Source organism: Crinia signifera, chromosome 1 (genome assembly GCF_055691185.1).
Source record: "Crinia signifera chromosome 1, ASM5569118v1, whole genome shotgun sequence".
In the NCBI taxonomy this organism is placed as follows: Eukaryota; Metazoa; Chordata; class Amphibia; order Anura; family Myobatrachidae; genus Crinia; species Crinia signifera.
Genome location: NC_139217.1, coordinates 83,855,324 through 83,873,144, shown reverse-complemented (window position 1 = coordinate 83,873,144; position 17,821 = coordinate 83,855,324). Strand labels below are relative to the sequence as shown.

General features: G+C 40.6%; 1 protein-coding gene across 1 annotated transcript in view; it reads right to left on the bottom strand.

The window, feature by feature from the left end:
• CEP135 (centrosomal protein 135) overlaps positions 1 to 17,821 on the bottom strand; it is a 71,906-nt gene that overhangs the window by 41,591 nt on the left and 12,494 nt on the right. The window contains exons 3-8 of the mRNA XM_083168651.1: positions 16,486 to 16,676; positions 14,919 to 15,086; positions 11,237 to 11,378; positions 10,977 to 11,061; positions 6,194 to 6,322; positions 5,169 to 5,384 (exon numbers count right to left, since the gene is read on the bottom strand). Of these exons, the coding sequence (XP_083024777.1) occupies positions 5,169 to 5,384; positions 6,194 to 6,322; positions 10,977 to 11,061; positions 11,237 to 11,378; positions 14,919 to 15,086; positions 16,486 to 16,676 (931 nt within the window). The remainder of the gene's footprint in view (positions 1 to 5,168; positions 5,385 to 6,193; positions 6,323 to 10,976; positions 11,062 to 11,236; positions 11,379 to 14,918; positions 15,087 to 16,485; positions 16,677 to 17,821) is intronic.

The window sequence follows — 17,821 nt, the reverse complement described above, 5'->3', positions numbered from 1 at the left end:
ACGCATGCATGGCAGACCATGTAGAAGCTCAACACAGCTAAATAGCAGAAACCAAATGGCGTGCCGCCCAATGTGCACTCACCAACCGACTAGGATAACACTCAGATAGCCACTAACCACTTTCATTTCATGAATTAATATCCAAAACCACAAATTGCTTAAAAGCCAGGCAATCCCGCTTGTGTGCATCATCATAGACAAACAAGTCATCTTTTTTTGCAGAAGGAAGACTTCAAGGCCACAACACAACAACAAAGACAATGGTTAGAACTAGGCAACAGCTAAAACCACAATAGGTTGATTTATGTGAAGCTTGGAAATAACCTTCGCAAGAGGAATGATAGGAACGCAACTCTAGCAGGCCATCATGATGAAGGACTCCCTACATAGACATACAGTGTTCTCCCCAGAATTATTTTACAGCCAGGGTGGGGGTCTTCGCAATAAAAAAATTGGAGCGCTGCACTATCAGAGGGGTGTGTTTAGCACCGCCTATTGGCACTCATCGCAGTTAAAATAAAATGTTAAAAAAAAGGCACCCAGCCCACACCACCAAACACACACTAAAATAAGGACAGTGCGTGCACCAAAAATTGACTCTGTAATGCCTATTACACGTCACACACCCATTACATGTTATGCCACACGTAATACTGATTATATATTATACCACACACCATAATGCACATTACATATACAACAGCCCGTAATGCCCATTAAGTTATGCCACATAAGTGCCGCTTACCTACATGTTCATTGCTATGTGTTACCAACATGTGCAGACAGGCGGTATTTCCATCCAGTACCATCCACTAGGGCGTGGAGGTAGCATAGTGTGGCAAGCGTAGCAAGGCACCGCACCCGAAGCATGGCGAGCGCAGAGAGCCATGCGAGGGGACACTGTGCACCGATACGGTAACAATGTAGACCAGGGATGGGGAACCTTTGGAGCTACAGCTGTTGCTGAACTACACTTCCCAGCATGCACTGCTACAGTTTTGCTACTTGGCCATGCTAAAACGGTGGCAAAGAATTCTAATGCTTGTGTTGATCTTTAGACCCTGTCTACCTTTAAATATGTGTCGACCTAAGGACTACCTTCCATGGTCGACCCAATAACCAATACCCCTAATCACTAGGGTAATCTAACTCGCAATTTTTCACCCCAGTAATAAAACACAACTGGAATGTACTTTTCTTTGCAGGATGGTCCCGCAGATGCTGCTGAGCTGCTAACAACGCATTGAAGATTGCCCTGAATTCTAGGACAATTATGGGTAGTATCGCTTCCTGTTGAGACCAGAGACCATGGTGTCCCAGCCTTTGTGACCAATATACATGGTAGCAAATGGAAGACCAACACTGAGTTGTTTGGCATGCAATCACAAAAGAAGGGATAGGTGGGGCTAAGGAGAGAAACGAAGGACTCGTGAGATGAAGGCGAGACCAGTCACACTCGGAAAGCAGGTAAATTGAAGATACTGGCAGGGCCGGTGCTAGGCGCCCTCCTGCAAACTATAAATTTGCGCCCTCCGATACTTTGCAAAGGGAAAGTGCACACCAGGGGCGCACGCTGAAAAAAAAGGGTGTAGTATCACAAGAAATAAACGTAGACACACAATAGTATCCCCATTACAAGTTACGCCACACGGAAGCACAATCTTATTCACATTACACAACACGTAGTGCCCCTGATTCTGATGACACCGCAGTGCAGCATGGTTTTGTCCATTAGAAAGAGAATTTGCTTTTGCAAATGAACCAGAATCAGGCCCAATGTCCACAGGAGCAGCACTGCTTACAAACCATGCCCCTAGTAGCATCGGTGTCACTAACACATATTGTCTGCAGTAGCAGCACCGTTTAAACGCATAATGCCCATAGTAGCAGTACCGTTTACATGCTTAATATCCCAAGTAGCAGCGCCATTTACACACTTAATGCCCTCAGTAGCAGTGCCATTTACACACATATTGGTCCTTGTATCAGTGCCGTTTGCATGCATAATTCCCTCAGTATCAGCGCCATATACACGCACAATGCCCATATCAGCCGCTCCATTTACACCCATTATGTCAATAGTAGCAGCACTGCTTACACGCATAATGAGGGTAATTCTATTTGAATCGCTCCACTGCGTGTTTGCACTGGGGTGCGATTTTTAGAGACTGCGTACGCATATAAGTATTTATGTGCATGTGCAGCCTCTGTGAGCGAGCGGGCACGGCAAATTGATTATTCGCTGGCCACTCACACACATGGGGGGGGGGCGGCAGGCCATCGTCGTGCCCATGGAAATTCACACGGGTGCGGGGAGCTGATGTCAGCCGCCCACCCACTTCCCGAATAGGGCGCTCGCAGACGTAAGACACCAGAGAGCACCTGCAAAATCATTCAGCGACCATCGAAAGATTTTGCTCCCACACACACACAAGGTTGCGAATGGATGTTTATGCAAAGCATCCATTCGCATGCCGGCAGGGAAATTTGGCGTGCGAGGGCGGTCAGACGTTCGTGCGGGTTCCGGGCAGGGCTTAGAGGATCCACAAAGCCTAGAATCAGGCCCAATGTTCCTAATAGCTGCACCACTTCTACAAATAATGCCCCCCACCACACCACACACTCATTCTCTCACTGATTGTCCCCACTTACTGGCTGCCAGTTTGACACAGGAAACGCTCTCCAACGTAGCTCCACCCACTTTCCCAATTAGCCACACCGCCTATGTCCCGTGAAGCTCCGCCCCTTTTCGGTCACGGCGCTGACTTTAATGCTTTTAAACGGGAGTGGGACTGGTGGTGGTGGTCCTGCGCTTTCACAGGCAGCAGCAGCACAACTGAGCAAAGCAGTGATCAGCGGGGATGCAGAGCGGGGAGGGGGAGCGCCTCTTTAGCCTGGCGCCTCCCTGCTTTGCATCCCTCGCTGAGTGTGTAGCGCCGGCTCTGGATACTGGGAAGAGATACTGGAGATAAAAGGATAAGTTTTCCTAGGAATTGCATACACAGTTGCACCAAGATCACAGTTTCTGGAAACCCAGCCAGCCATATACACAGCTAAGATTTTGTCCTATAGAAGAAAGACGTGTCAAACAACATTCCAAAGACCAGCAGTTTCAGTGAGAGATTAACAATTCCAGCCTTAAGCGATGAGCATCTGCTGGGTTAGCTGTAGAAGAGCGAGAACAGTCTTTGGAGGCGGCGAATGTTACTTGTTAAGCAACTACCAATGTTAAGCAACTACTGCCACTATTGTCCTTGTAAAGATAAATGGCGTAGAGGAGAAGAGGGGCATAGTCACATAACAGTACCTTGATTTAAAATTATGCCACACAGCAGCACATTCATATTCACATTACAGCCTCTGATTCATATTACACCACATAGTAGTTCCTCTTATTCACATTGGCATATATTCAATGCCGTGGGCGAGCGGTGACTGCGAGCAGGACTTTTTGCTCGCAGTCACCGCTCACCCTGTCAGTATTCCCCTCATACGCAAATTTCCCCTCGCTCCGTTTTTTGAGCGAGGAAGAATTGGCGTATGTGCCTCCAAAAGCTGCGAGAATCGAGGCTAATTACAGCGAGTTTGCTGCACTAGCCTCGGCTCTCGCAGTTTAGGGGAATCCTCGCCGTTCTGTGACGGCAAGGATTCCCCCGGAACGTTGCATAGTGCGAGCGGCCGGCGCGGGGGTTAAACTGTGAGGATCACTGGTTTTCTGTGATCCTCGCAGTTTAACCCCCTCGTCGGCCGCTCGCACCGGCATTGAATACATGTTATTATGACAGACACTAGTGCTTATTATTCATGTTACATCTCTCAATAGTGCCCCTGTATGAACACATCTCTGCATCTGTCCTTCCAGCAGCTCCATGCCTTGAGTTCCCCCTGCAGCTCCCATGCCCGTGTCCCTCCAGCCCCCTCTCATTGGGTCTTCAGCATTTACAGAAAATTCTCCTCTGCATGGCTCTTCTTCACTTTTGCAGTGGTGACAGCTTGACATCATATACACTATGCCAAAAAAGGAAGCAGTTGGGACCTAAGGTGGAGATGAACGCCATCTGACAGACACAATGTGTGTAAATACCAGTAGGGGTGGGCCACAGGTAGAGGAGAACAATGGGTCCTGAGAAAGTGGGAGGTGTTTGCATTGTTTCAGTGACATTAGTGCCGCCTGCTTCACGTAGGTGGTGGGACAGTCTTTACTTTTTTTAGAATTACTGTGCAGGGGTGTGTAGGAAGTGGAACTGGTTCTACCTACTATTACAAGTGATGGAACCCCTGGCATTCAGTGACCACTAGACATGGTGGACCCTACAAGCAGCAAAGCCAGAAGTTGAAATTTAGGAGCAGTTAAGACCAGCCAGATCGGACCGATGATCTTAAAATGTGTAGGACCCTATGGGGGAAATTTACTAATATGGGAGTACTATTTCAGATGGGATGTTGCTATGGGCAACAAATCATATACTATATATTATCTTCTAGAAGGTGCTAAATAAATAAGAACCAGATTCTGATTGGTTGCCCATAGCAACATCCCATCTGAAATAGGACCCCTAACTTAGTAAATTTCCCCCTAGTCCTCCAGGAATTCCTCCTCACCCCGAGAAGAAGCCTCAGAACTTGATTTGTCACATAATTGCAGGATAGTTGGAAGTCCCCATTTTTGGGGACTACCGAGTCTGGGTAGCTCGCCAGAGGCTCCGTATGAAGGGACCCTGACAAGAGAAGCACCAGCCTGCGGCACACCCAAGCCAGTGTATCCAGTGTAGCAGGTGTAGTAGGTGTCAATCCAACAGTTGAGGAGGTTGCAAGAACGTGCTCCTAAAAACCTTAGGCTATGGAGGCAGCAGCCATGAAAAAAAAAAGAGTTCAACAATCTATTTTGCAAGTGAAGATGAAATAAGCATGTCCTGTGAGCTTTAAAAAGTAGGTTCAAAGTCCAGGGCTGGTTATTATTAGTGCGCCACAATTTAAAAATGATTATATTTTTTTAAATGGTCAGCCATAATGATATCAATAATTCTACAACCACCCTTCAACAATGTTTTAAATATATCTAAGCCACTAAATAATAGCCAAGCTGTGGGAGCATTGTGCATCTGACATACTAGATATTTTGTTTTAGTAAGTTCTCATCTTCTGTCATGATGGAGAATGATGCTTACCTTTGCTTCTTCAATTTCAGCATCTGCAGTTTCCAGCACGATTTCTTTGTCGCGTTCCAGCTGTTGCGCCATGTGGTCTATCTCCGAGAGTTCTTTACAGAGCTCCTCATTTTTGGTGCTTAGATTTACCACTTCACTGGTGACATTTTGTCTTGTGTCTAGGAGATCTTGTACTCTTTTTTCAAGATCTTGATTGGCTTGCTGAAGATATTCAATCTACAAATATATTTATATGCATTAAATAGATTAGGACATAGAATCGCTCCCCTCTCTTCTTCAACTATTACACTTACATCATATAATACCAAACTATGTATCCATATTGGAGAAAATATCCTCTCAACATGTTACACTGCTCATGGAGCAGGTCAAAATACAGGTCTAAAACTTATTGGCTCATCCAGAATAAGCATTCTCTATAATAGGCTACATTTCCTCTTGCTTTCATGCAGTCCTCAAAAAGGTCACAACTAGCTAGAAAACCACTTGCTGAGCGAAGCAGTTAAATAATCTGGTGACCCCAGCATGTTTGTTTTTAACACCCAGTATTTTATATTGCTGGTACTACATACAACATATGCATTCTGAAAATACATCAAGTTTCAGACCACTGACCATTCTTAAGGCCCTTATACACTATGCAACTTCTCCCTTCTGTGAAGTCGCATTCAATCCCCCTTAAGCCTCCCTGGACCTTCCTGGGCAGCAGGTTCGCATGCGGTACTTCTGCATGTGATGTATCGCATGTGATCCCTGTTCCCTGCCGCCTGGAGGGGTCCGATCTCACGTACAGCATGTATGATCTCCGGCTTCAATCCAATACTGACGGTACCGTGCATCGGATTGGATGTAACTAACATGCTATTTGGGCCGATTTTACCCGATTTCTTAGCCAGATGTGCCAGAATCGGGTGAAATTGGGCCCAAATCGAATAGTATAGGAGGGCCTTTATATTGCTTTTTTTCAATGCCCACATTGCATTCAAGCTGTGTAAATGAGCCTAAAATACAATATAAAAAGGTACCTGGATATTTAGATGGGCCACAAGCTTCTCATTACTTCTGTATCTGGCTTCAAGGGAAACAACATCATGAGAACGTCCACCATCGAGGGCAAGTGCCAAACGCTCTACTTCCTGGTCTCTCACTTCAACCTTCATAAATACAGTACATAAAATGGTATGCAAATATACACACACACACAAAACAGAAGGTACACACACATATAGGGCCAGATTTACTACATTTAAAAAGTAATAAAAATGGAGTCCCAACCAATCAGATCCTGTAATTTTCAAACCTAGCCTGTAACATGGCAGTTATCATCCTTTACTTTATCACTCTCCACTGTATCACTTGGTAAGGCTTATTACATATTGCCCAGAATATATGCTTGTTTGTTTACTACAATGTGGAAACTTAAATATTGTAGGGTATCCAGAAGATACCCAGAAGATGGGGTAACTGGCCTATGCCGGCCTTTTTGTGGTTCCGCGACCCAGATTCAAACTTAGTATTAGGGACCCACCAGAAATGAGGTCACCGTGAAGCTGGTTGGTGGGCAAATATTTCTTGGCCAATTAATATACCAAGAACCTCGATTATTGATTAATAATATGGAGTGTGCATCTGCACCATGTGTTTTTCTTTGCAGAACTACAAGTCCCAGCATGATGGCACCTCATGTATATAGGGTGTGCATTCTAAGATTCCCCGCCACCAATATCCAGAAGATAGGTTGACATTGTATGGTCAAAATAGCAATGTGGCTATGGTCAACATAAGAGTTTTTGGAACTGTCGCATACTTTACCATATACACGGACCCTGACTGGAACAGTCAAGTGTGCAGTGAGGCCCCTGGCCCAAAGCGGTACAATTAATGGAGAGTCCACATGCTCAGGTGTTGACATGGACACAAAACAAATGTGAAAAAATCATGTCAACCTTTTGCTTGTGTCACCTTTGTCACTGTCAACCTTCTACACGTAGACCTTTTGGTTTAGACCTAGACATTGCCGAGTCAATATTCCACACCCATATTGTAGGTGGTAGAGGGAAAAATTGATAGTAAATAGGAACATAAATCAAGATCGTGGCGACTAGATGATAACCTACTCTTAGATCCTTCCATGTTAGAAGATATAAAAGCAGCAATTAAATATTTTTTTAAGATAAATACCACTGAGAATATGTCAAAAGGGATAATCTGGGAGGCACACAAAGCAACTATTAGGGGCTCATTGATAAGTAAAACAGCAATCAGAAGAAAACAGTCGCAAAAAGAAATTTTATATTTAGAACAGGAAATTTCAACGCACCTAAACCAACATAAAAAACTTCCTAGACCAGAATTACTATTAGAAATTAATACTTTAAAAGACAGGCTTAACACAATTTTATCCCGTAGATCTGCAAATCTCCTTAAAAAAGTACAGCAAAAATTCTATGAAAAGTCAGACAAGTCAGATTCAGTTTTAGCGAATAAGCTCAAGCAGAAAAAAATGTGTAGTTTTGATCACTAGAATCAAAAAACTTGACTCAAATTAAATTGTTTATGACCCTGAAAAAATAAAAGAGTTCCACACTTATTATGAGAAACTAAATAATCAGAATGGTAATCAGAATATGCCAAATAATTCAGTAACTGGTAATCCTTCTCACAGATTTTTTTAACAAAGGGCTACTTCCTTCTTTAAATAAGGAAAAGATTTTAGAATTAAACGCAGATATCACAGAGGAAGAAATTCAAGCTGCCATCAAAGGCCTAAAATCCTCCTCGACACCGGGACCAGATGGGTTTACAGCTCAATATTATAAAAAATGTGCATCTGTTCTTATTCCTTTCCTAATAGTTTTTTTTAATGATTTATTAAACGAGGGTTCTTTTGACGCCCTGACAACTTTGGCCAATATAGTAGAGATTCCGAAACCAGAAAAGGATCCACTCTTAGTAACCAATTATAGACCAATATCTTTACTTAATGTGGATATTAAAATATATGCGAAGATCTTGGCAAATAGACTGCGTCCTTTACTTCCAGATCTGATCCACCCAGATCAGGTAGGTTTTATAATGGGACGACAGGCGTTTGATAATACTCGACGAGTCACTGATCTAATCCATGAAATTCATAAGCAAAAGACACCAGCATTGGTATTAAGTCTTGATGCTGAAAAAGCCTTTGATCGGGCACAATGGCCTTTCATGTTTAAGACCCTGCAATCAGTGGGTTTAACTGATCGATTTCTGAAAGGAATTTCATCCCTTTATGATAAACCAAAAGCGAATGTATTGGCCAATGGAGTTAGGTCTCCGCAATTTTTAATCTCTAATGGTACTCGCCAGGGATGTCCCCTTTCACAATAAATTTTTGCCCTATCAATAGAGCCATTAGCAGCGCGTATAAGAGCAAATCCAAATATTAAAAGGAATTAAGATTGGGAATTCAGAGTACAAAATTTCTTTGTATGCAGATGATGTTTTGTTAAAATTTCAGACCCAATACAGTCCCTTACACATTTGTTCAAAGAAATTGAAGAGTTTGGAATGATTTCTGGGTATAAAATAAATAAACAGAAATTTTGGATTTTTATATTTCACAAAAAGATAAAAGACATATTGGGACTTACTTTTAATTTTAAATGGCAAAAACAACGTATTTCCTATTTAGGTATTTCCATTACTAAAAATTTTTGGAAACTTTATGCTGCTAATTACCCCAAACTAATTGCACAGATACAAAACGATCTTAAAATCTGGGGAGGATATTATATCTCATTGATAGGTCGGGTTAATGCAATTAAAATTAATGTTCTCCCTCGCTTACTTTATTATTTTCAAACTTTACCAGTCAGGGTTCCGACGTGTCTTTAAATTTTTGCAACGCAACATTATGAATTTTATCTGGTCTATGAAAAAACCGAGAGTAAATTACTCAATACTTCAGAAGCATCCATCAGAGGGTGACCTAGGGGTCCCTAACGTTAGGTCGTATTATTTGGCTACAAAATTGTCACAATGCATCCCTTTGGAACAGACCGAAAATAGAAAGAGTTTGGGTTGAAATTGAATCTTCTTCTTAACCTGCACTCTATTTCCTCATTGTTATGGTTGCCCAAAAAAAAAAACACGACCAAAAATTCTTAAATATCACCCAATAATTTCTTTTAATTTAGATATATGGGATATATGTAATAGACAATACAACATCGCTCCACTGCCAAGTCCATTCCACTGCCAAGTCCATTAATTCCATTGTTTGACAATCTCAGCTTTCAACCAGGAATTAAGACAAAATCTTATGAGTGTTGGTGGAAGAGTGGAATTCGATTTCTTAATGATATTTCTAAAAATACTATTTTTCCAAGTTTTGCGGATATTCAAACTCGGTACTTATGTAATATCTGGGCTCCCATTTTTCTTATGAGACCGCTTCCGCTCGCCACGCTTCGGGCACGGTGGCTCGCTACGCTCGCCACACTATATAAAATCAACTCCATGCGTAGTTGGATAGTAGAGGTATGAAAAAATGGGGTGCATGTAACATGGGAGCCCAGATAATACATAAGTACCTCAAACTCTACATTCAATTCCTCATTTAAAAAAATTTCAATATCTCCAGATAAGATACTTTCATTTATCGACAAAACAACAAATCACTGCTAGAAACATGACTCCAAATGAAAATGTAGTTTATTGCAGAACAAACACTAAGGGCCTTATATCAACATTATAGCCTTTATTATTAAAACAAAGTTCAAAGATAAGAGATTTACATGAATTGGCATGGGAAAAAGACCTGGGAGAACCTTTAGACGATGAGGAATGGTCAGAAATTTACAAAAATGTTTCTTCTAGCTCAATATGTGTAAAACTAAAAGAAAATGCGTACAAATTATTATACAGATGGTACTATGTCCCAGTTAAACTTAAAAAAAAAAAAAATTCTGAATGTTCCTCTATTTGTTGGAGATGTAAATGTATGGAAGGCACATTTCTTCATATATGGTGGAATTGTCTAGTTTTAATTCCACTTTGGAAAGAAATTAATGTGTTAACTAGCTCAATTTTAGGAATTCAGGTCCCTTTGAAAGCTGGATATTTTCTCCTTTCCATGAACATCCCAGAAGCCAATCATGCTCAGAATAAATTATTCATGCATATAGTTCTTGCGACTAGAACCTGTATTGCTAGTCATTGGAAATCGTCAGAACTGCCAACTTTGACTGAGATAATTAATAAAATATGGCATGTTTATTCAATGGAGTATATAACTAGCATTTTAAATGGTTATTCTACTAAATTTATTAGAGTCTGGAACCCATGGAGTTCATATTTCAATATTCCTCAAGCATTTCGTTAAAATTATATATATTCAAATATATATAATTTATTTATGAATTTTTTTTTTTCCCCTACATTTCCTCTTCTCTCAAGCATTAGCCGGGTTGGTTCCCACTCCTTTCCATTCCATTACTATTCTTTTCGTCTTAATATAATTTTAGTTAAAAAATCTAATGAATTGTCTATCTGATATAAATGAAGATAATGTTTTTTTGAAAAAAAGAAAAAACAAGCTGTTAATTACCGAAATGCTTTAGAAATTTCTTGATGTTATATTTAACAGAATGCTCTTAATATTTCTTTTGAATTTAAGTTTACAAGAAAATTGTAATGCATTTATATGTATTCGATGACTTTGCATTAATAAAATTTATATAAAATATAGTAAATAGGAAGCACAGTTACTACACATTAAAAGGGACTAATCATTAAAAGGCATAAACAAATAGCTCAAATCCAAACCTGATGATTAAGGTGTTTCACTGCTCTCTCGGATGTTTCCAGCTTTTCCTGTAGAGCGGCCACATCAAGCCGAAGCTCTTGAATTCTAAAATCCACAAATTAAAAGAACATCAGTTTCCTGACCGTTTACAAGTATTTAAATAAAGTACCTGCACCAACAGAACAAGACAGACTCTCAAAGCTCAATGAATGTGCTGTGATTCATTTATTAGATTTAATATGGACTTAAATATATTTAATATAGTATAGACCTGACATACCGGTCATCAGCAACTTGAAGAAGATCAGCAACGTAAGGATCATCTGGCTGAGGTACAGGGTGGCTGCACACACCAGATGGTGGAAGAGGCTGATCAATCTGCATGCGTTGCCGCCTGAAGGGAATGTTTCTTTTCTTTCCACCTAGATAAAAGTAAGCATAGCATTACATAGTGTCAATAATGGGTGCTTTATATTGTACAATGAGAATAGTGTTAGACAACTGATTGAAAAATATAATAAATTTGAAGAAGTTTTAAAACGAACTTGTGTAACATATTGCAAGCAACTCAGGAAACAAAAAGAGAGAAGAAAAAAAAAAAATACACACTGACATTTGTCCAAAATAGATCATTGCTCAATTTAGTTACAATTAGAAGCAAAATCTTAGAAACATCTTAAATGTGGAACCCACTTTGAGGACGGGTCCTCCCCTCTGCAGCCCGTGGCTTTCAGTACAAGTTAAGCAGCAGACTGATAATATGGACTAAAAACTAGAAATAAAAACAGGAAGACCAATCTTTGGTTAATGTTAAACAACTTTGCCTCAAGCTAAGAAATTAAGAAGTAGCCAGAATTGAGCTGTATTGCTTACAACACATGGTCCAAAGTTCTGAAACACACTGTGTTAAAGCAATGGACAAAAGAAAAAACAACTGCCAAGTTTAAATCTTGAATCAAGGAAGTTGCTATCCTGGACCCATTACCAGTTTGACAAGGTCAGCATAAAAAGGTCCGGCAGAGCCAATCTGGAGGTAACAGATTAACTGGTATTCCCAGAGAATAGATTCAACATTTGGGACAGACTGAACATCCATGGAACAATCATGGTGTCCACCGCAAAAGCAATTTGATCCCTGGATGGGCACAATACAGAAGAACCACTAGCAGCTGTGGCAAGAGGCTGTACTACTTCTGGCAGACAGAACATCAAACAAAAACTGAAAAGACTTCTGGGTTAAGAGATTCCACTGGCTAAATCACATTATTGCTGAGGTAGTTAAGGTGCGCGCACACACACACACACACACACACACACACACACACTGTACAATTTTTTTGATCAATTTCGTTCATTTCGGCCATTCTGAACAAAATTGGTCACAATATCTTTCAGTGTGACTACGACAAACGATGAATGAGGATGTGCATATCCGCCAGTTGTTCATCAAGGTTGTTCGTCAACTGTGAATGCAGCTCAATTTAGATATCTTTCAAAAAGAGCATATAAACTGTAACTATATCTTTCGTCCAGGACACTGGGTTCAAGGGAAATTGGTCATAAATGTCTTTCAACAAAATTGGTCAAAAAAATTGTACAGTGTGTATGCACCTCAACTCCCATTTGTCCAGGTATAAAGGCGGCTGATATTGTAGGCATAAATGTCTCCGCCCAAATCAAACATTTGCCATGGAGCTCCAGGTGTCCCCCTGATAGCTGTACCTATGCTAACACCACGTCAGAGTCGGATTGGATTTGGACAGTGCAGCTTGCCAGAAATGGATTGAAAATTGGTCACCACTAGGTAAATGGCTTGTAGCTCCCAAAGGTTGATGGAACACTCCTGCAGAGAACAAAGGCCCTACACAGGTGAAGGCTGGAATCCGTGGTCACAAAAACCTGTGATGAATGGCCAAAGACCTTCCCCTACTGAGATCCTCTGGAATCAACTACCAATGCAGGCAATGATGCCTGCACAGCGATAGGCTTAACAGTTGATATTTGAGGAGTGTTTTGGACTGGAATACCATCTTTCCCAGGAATCACATGCATAACAGAGCCAACAGACACCGGAAGTGATCTGGTCCAGAGGAAGGAATACACATGGAAGGCTGGAATTGAAGATCAAACCCGGAAACCACAAGCGTTGACAGGGTACCAGAAGGTTCTTAAAGTTCAGAATGCAGCCATGTTCTTGCAACTACTGACCCATGCTGTCGAGGTGACGGTGTAACAAAACAGCCGAGTCTGCCTTGATACAATTGTTTGTGCAAGATGCCATTAACAACATGATCTTCATAAAAACATGCAAAACCATACCAAATCCACCCTAAACACTTCAGACTGAAATTCACGTTGGTCTACCTGACCGTGATTTGGTTTCCAGAGAATCCCTCATTTTCCACTTCTTAGTTGGAGTTTGAATACTGCTGATTGGCATTCTCAATTGCTTGGATCTTTTTATATCCCTTTCCTGTTTTATACAGTTCAATTACCTTTTCCCGCAGATCCTTTGACAATTCTTTTTCTTTCCCCGTGACTCAGAATCCAGACACTTCAGTGCAGCACTAGATGAAAGATGCAAGGGTCTTTCAGGAGACCATAAATTAACTGACCTTTCATACACACACTGATTACAGGCAAACAGATCGCAGGAGAGGATGATTAACTTTAGTAGCCATTCAAACCGGTTTGTGTCAACTTGTGTGCATGTTATCAGGCAAAAATCTCCAGGGTATGTAAATTTTTGATCAGGGCTATTTGGGTAGTTTCTATTGTCATTATGACTTAAAAAGAGTAAACACAGTTTGACAATAAATGGCTTCACCCAACCGCTAACCATGAGTGATAGAAAAAAAGTTTGTGCGTTATCATTCATATCCTCTGACAAATGGCGAGAAAAATCACAAATTCTGCTAGGATATGTAAACTTATGAGCACAACTGTATGTGCAAAATGTCAATAATAGGTACTTTGTGGCATAAAAGGCACCTATGTCCATAAGTATATAGAAACTTGAACCCTGCATGATGAATAATGCCTTGTAGAATCCACCTTTTTTATTTCTAAAGTCAACTCCCCTTGTGCAGTGACATCCTTCTTGCCTGCGTGATTGGATGAAGCATATCTGATGCACCCCCTTAAAGGCAGGATGAAAAGATGATGAGTTTTTCCCTATTGCTTTTGTTCTGGACAAGTAGACAGAAATAGGCCTGATGTCAAATTGATTACATATTGTATCTTATTTTATTTATTTGCATCTTTTCCTTGTGGACAAAGAAAAGTAGGCTTTTCCAGGTTATGGAAAGTAGAGAGAGACTACCTTTGGCAGAAGGGTATAGGATCTGTTTGCAAAAATAACTTTTTCCCTATTTATGTTCTAAGAAGACTCCTTGCACCAAAAAGCAGAGTTTCCCAAACTCTGCCTTTACAGTCCATGTTTTATTGTTATCCACATAATTAGCAGACATAAATACTGCCAAAACCACCACCTTAAGTGTAAGCCATTTCAGGGAGACTACTCGCAAAGGATCAAAGAGCATTTGACACGGAACATCCATTAAGTATTATTCCTGTTGCAGTCATGAATAACAAGGTAACCAAACCATTGGGAGATACCAGTCCAGAATTCAAGCACAAACTAGTAGAAGAGATGTTTGGGGAAGGCTATGTAAAAAATGAAGCATACTGGGTGCCTGAGATTATTCAAAGTAAAAAAAATATAAAAATGATTTGAAATAAAAATATAAAACAATGGAGACGAAGAGAAAGTTTCACCCCTATACACACTAAACTAAATGGTCCAGCAGAGTCTGGGTGAGGCCTAATTTTTCATCTCTATGATCAAAATAAGCGCAGTACCTCATATTCATTATACGTATAACAATGACCACAACATTTGCAGATATATCTAAAAAAATGACAGCTAACCATTCTACGCTGTGACTGAGGGAAGAACTGACCTGGAGTTTGTACCACAGCTTGCAGGTTCTTCTCCTGTAGCTGCTGAATTCTGTCAGTCTTGACTTTGGTTTCCTTCTCCATTGATCGGATTTTATGGACATATTGATTATTTAAAAATTTCAGATCAGCGGTCTGATTTTCAAGTTTTCTTAGAGAGGCTTTCAAGTCTTCAAAAAAATGAAGTGTTATTGTGGGTATTTTAAAGAAATAATTAGGGGGAGGGGGGACAGGGACACAAAGGACACCAACTTCTGTTACAGTTTTAAAAAAATGCAGATCTCATGGAAAGCGATCATTTTAGCTGGGCCCGATATGATAGCCTAATCTGTGTTTGTCTGCAGTCGCTAGCGACACCGTCCGGTCATGGTTATAAACAAATAGGTAAATTACTTTGAAATTCCTAGGGGAGTATTTTTTGGTCAAAAATAAATATTTTCCTGTTTTTCTCCCTCGTATCCCTCATACATAAGAGAAATATATATTTAAAAAAAAAAAAACATATTTCTCTTTTACGTATAAGGGATAAGAGGGAGAAGGAAAAAACAAGGAAAAATATTTATTTTTGCCCGAGAAATACTCCCCCAGGAATTACAAAACTTTAAAAAGGTATTTTACCTATTTGTTTATTACCATGTCTGTATAACTTGTTATTCCGAAAATTAGCGCAATTAGGAGTCACTCATTGTGTGTGTATTTTATGATTTTACAAGAAGGGTTTTCTCATTTAATTCCTGATAGCTGCTTTTTAGTGCAGTGGGAACCGTAGGAATATTTTTGCATATTGACATTGTCCGGTAGATCCCGCTGTATGGCTAACCGGACAATAATGCAAGCGACCAGGTTTATGTAAAACAAGGATGGAGTAATATGTCACACCATCCTTTATTACTCATTCTAGTGTGCACAGAGAATCAGATATGGCTTGGATACACAACGAGCTTCAAAAAGTGATAAAAAAGTGAGAGTGATAAATAACCAGCCAATCAGCTCCGGTCACTTTTTTAAACCCAGAGAATTGGCCATCAAGGGCAAACAGTCTATCTGCAAACTATACATTTGGGTTTATTTTCTTCTATACACCATTTTTCCTTCTAGTTTGTTAGGATGGGGGTGCTGAAGGTTCCAGTATATAAGACAAGAGAGGAAAGTTGTCCTGGGTGGGGATGGGAAGTTTTATGGAGCCCACCAAATACAACTTTCCTCTTTTTGTATAACTTTTCCACCGAGCCATAACATTACAGGTAGGAGCTGATTGACTGGTTGTTGATCATTCAACAAGTTATCACTTTTTGAAGCTTGGTTCATCTGGCCCAGTGTACAGTCAGCATTACGCAAGCTGCTTCTGCCAAGTAGAAACATATGAGCTACTCGTAAATGTTCAAAAATTCAACCTCAAGCACTCGCATGAAAAAAAAAAAACATTCACGAGAAATAGGTTCTTTAATGAAGTTTTTTTGATCAATGTTGTTTTGCGCCCATGTTATTCTGGCCAGTCGAGCTTGCATTGTGCTAGTGTAAGTGTTATTGTAGTGAATTCTACTCAAATACCAAAACAAGGTGTCTGACCTTTAATGTGGCGATCGGATTCTTCTTTGATCTTTAGAAGCTCCAAGTGGAGGTCATTGTTTTCCCTGACAAGCCTGGCATTTTCTGCTTTATAAGGCTCTATTACAGAATCAACATTCTTGTTCTCCTTCTCCTGCTTGCCAGCACTTAACTTTACATTGCGTAGGCTTTCTGTAGTATGAACCAGGTCACTGTAAAACGCAGACAAGCCAGAAAGTCATGACAGCTATTGAAATGAGACAAAATGAATAAAACACAAAAAAAATTCTCTTTCATCTATATTACTGGAGCAGATGTATTAAGCCTGGTAAAAGCAATAAAGTGGTGATACATTGGAAGGTGATAACGCACCAGCCATTCAGCTCCCAACTGTCATTTTTCAAAACACAACTTTTTGGCTGGTGCATTATCACCTCCCACTATATTATTCTACTATGCTTAATACATCAGCCACACTGTACTTTTTGGACTTTCCAAAGCTGCTCCCAAGGGATGGTACGCTTGCAGAACTATTGTCTCTTAATAAAAAAAAATTACAGTGTAGACCAGGGGTCTTCAACCTGTAAGACACTTTTGCAACCAGCATGACAAGACATTGGTTATCGCAGGAATGGTCGTTGTCCTTCCACGCTTAAGTTGGCTGGCTGAAAGCCACACCGTGACTTAAATAAACATGAAGGTTCACACAGATCACCCCCTTAAGCCCAAACAGTGACAGGCTACATAAATCAATATACACTGTTTATCCGTAATGCCCATTACACATGCCACACACCGTAATGTTCATTGCACATTATGCCACACACCGTAGTGCCCAATACACAATATGCCATACACCATAATGCCCACTGCACATTATGTCACACATCGTGATGCCCATTACAAATTATGCCACACATTGTGATGCCCATTACACAGACTGTAATGCCCCCAGTACTCCTGTTTATAGATATGATGCCCCCAGCAACATATGTTGGCCAGCTTTTCAAAGCACACTGAAGGGTATCCACTGGACTAGAGTATGCTGTACTGAGCCATAATATGGGAATATGAAAGTAGAAGTCTTCAAGGTACTTATGTAGTAGCTGGGCACCCACTAAGCAATTTGCTTAGTGGGCTATTCTGCATAAGAAAATCGCATCGAATGGGCCGTGCGATGCGATTTTCCTATGTAATTTATTCACTGCTCTCTTGGCCCCGGCGGATCGCATCGCATCTCCCGCAAGGGGTGCGATGCCATTACATTAGCTATACACTTGTATGACATACAATGAGGTTTTAAGCACCCCACCCCGAAGCGTGGTGAGCGCAGCGAGCACCGCGAGGGTCGTCGGAA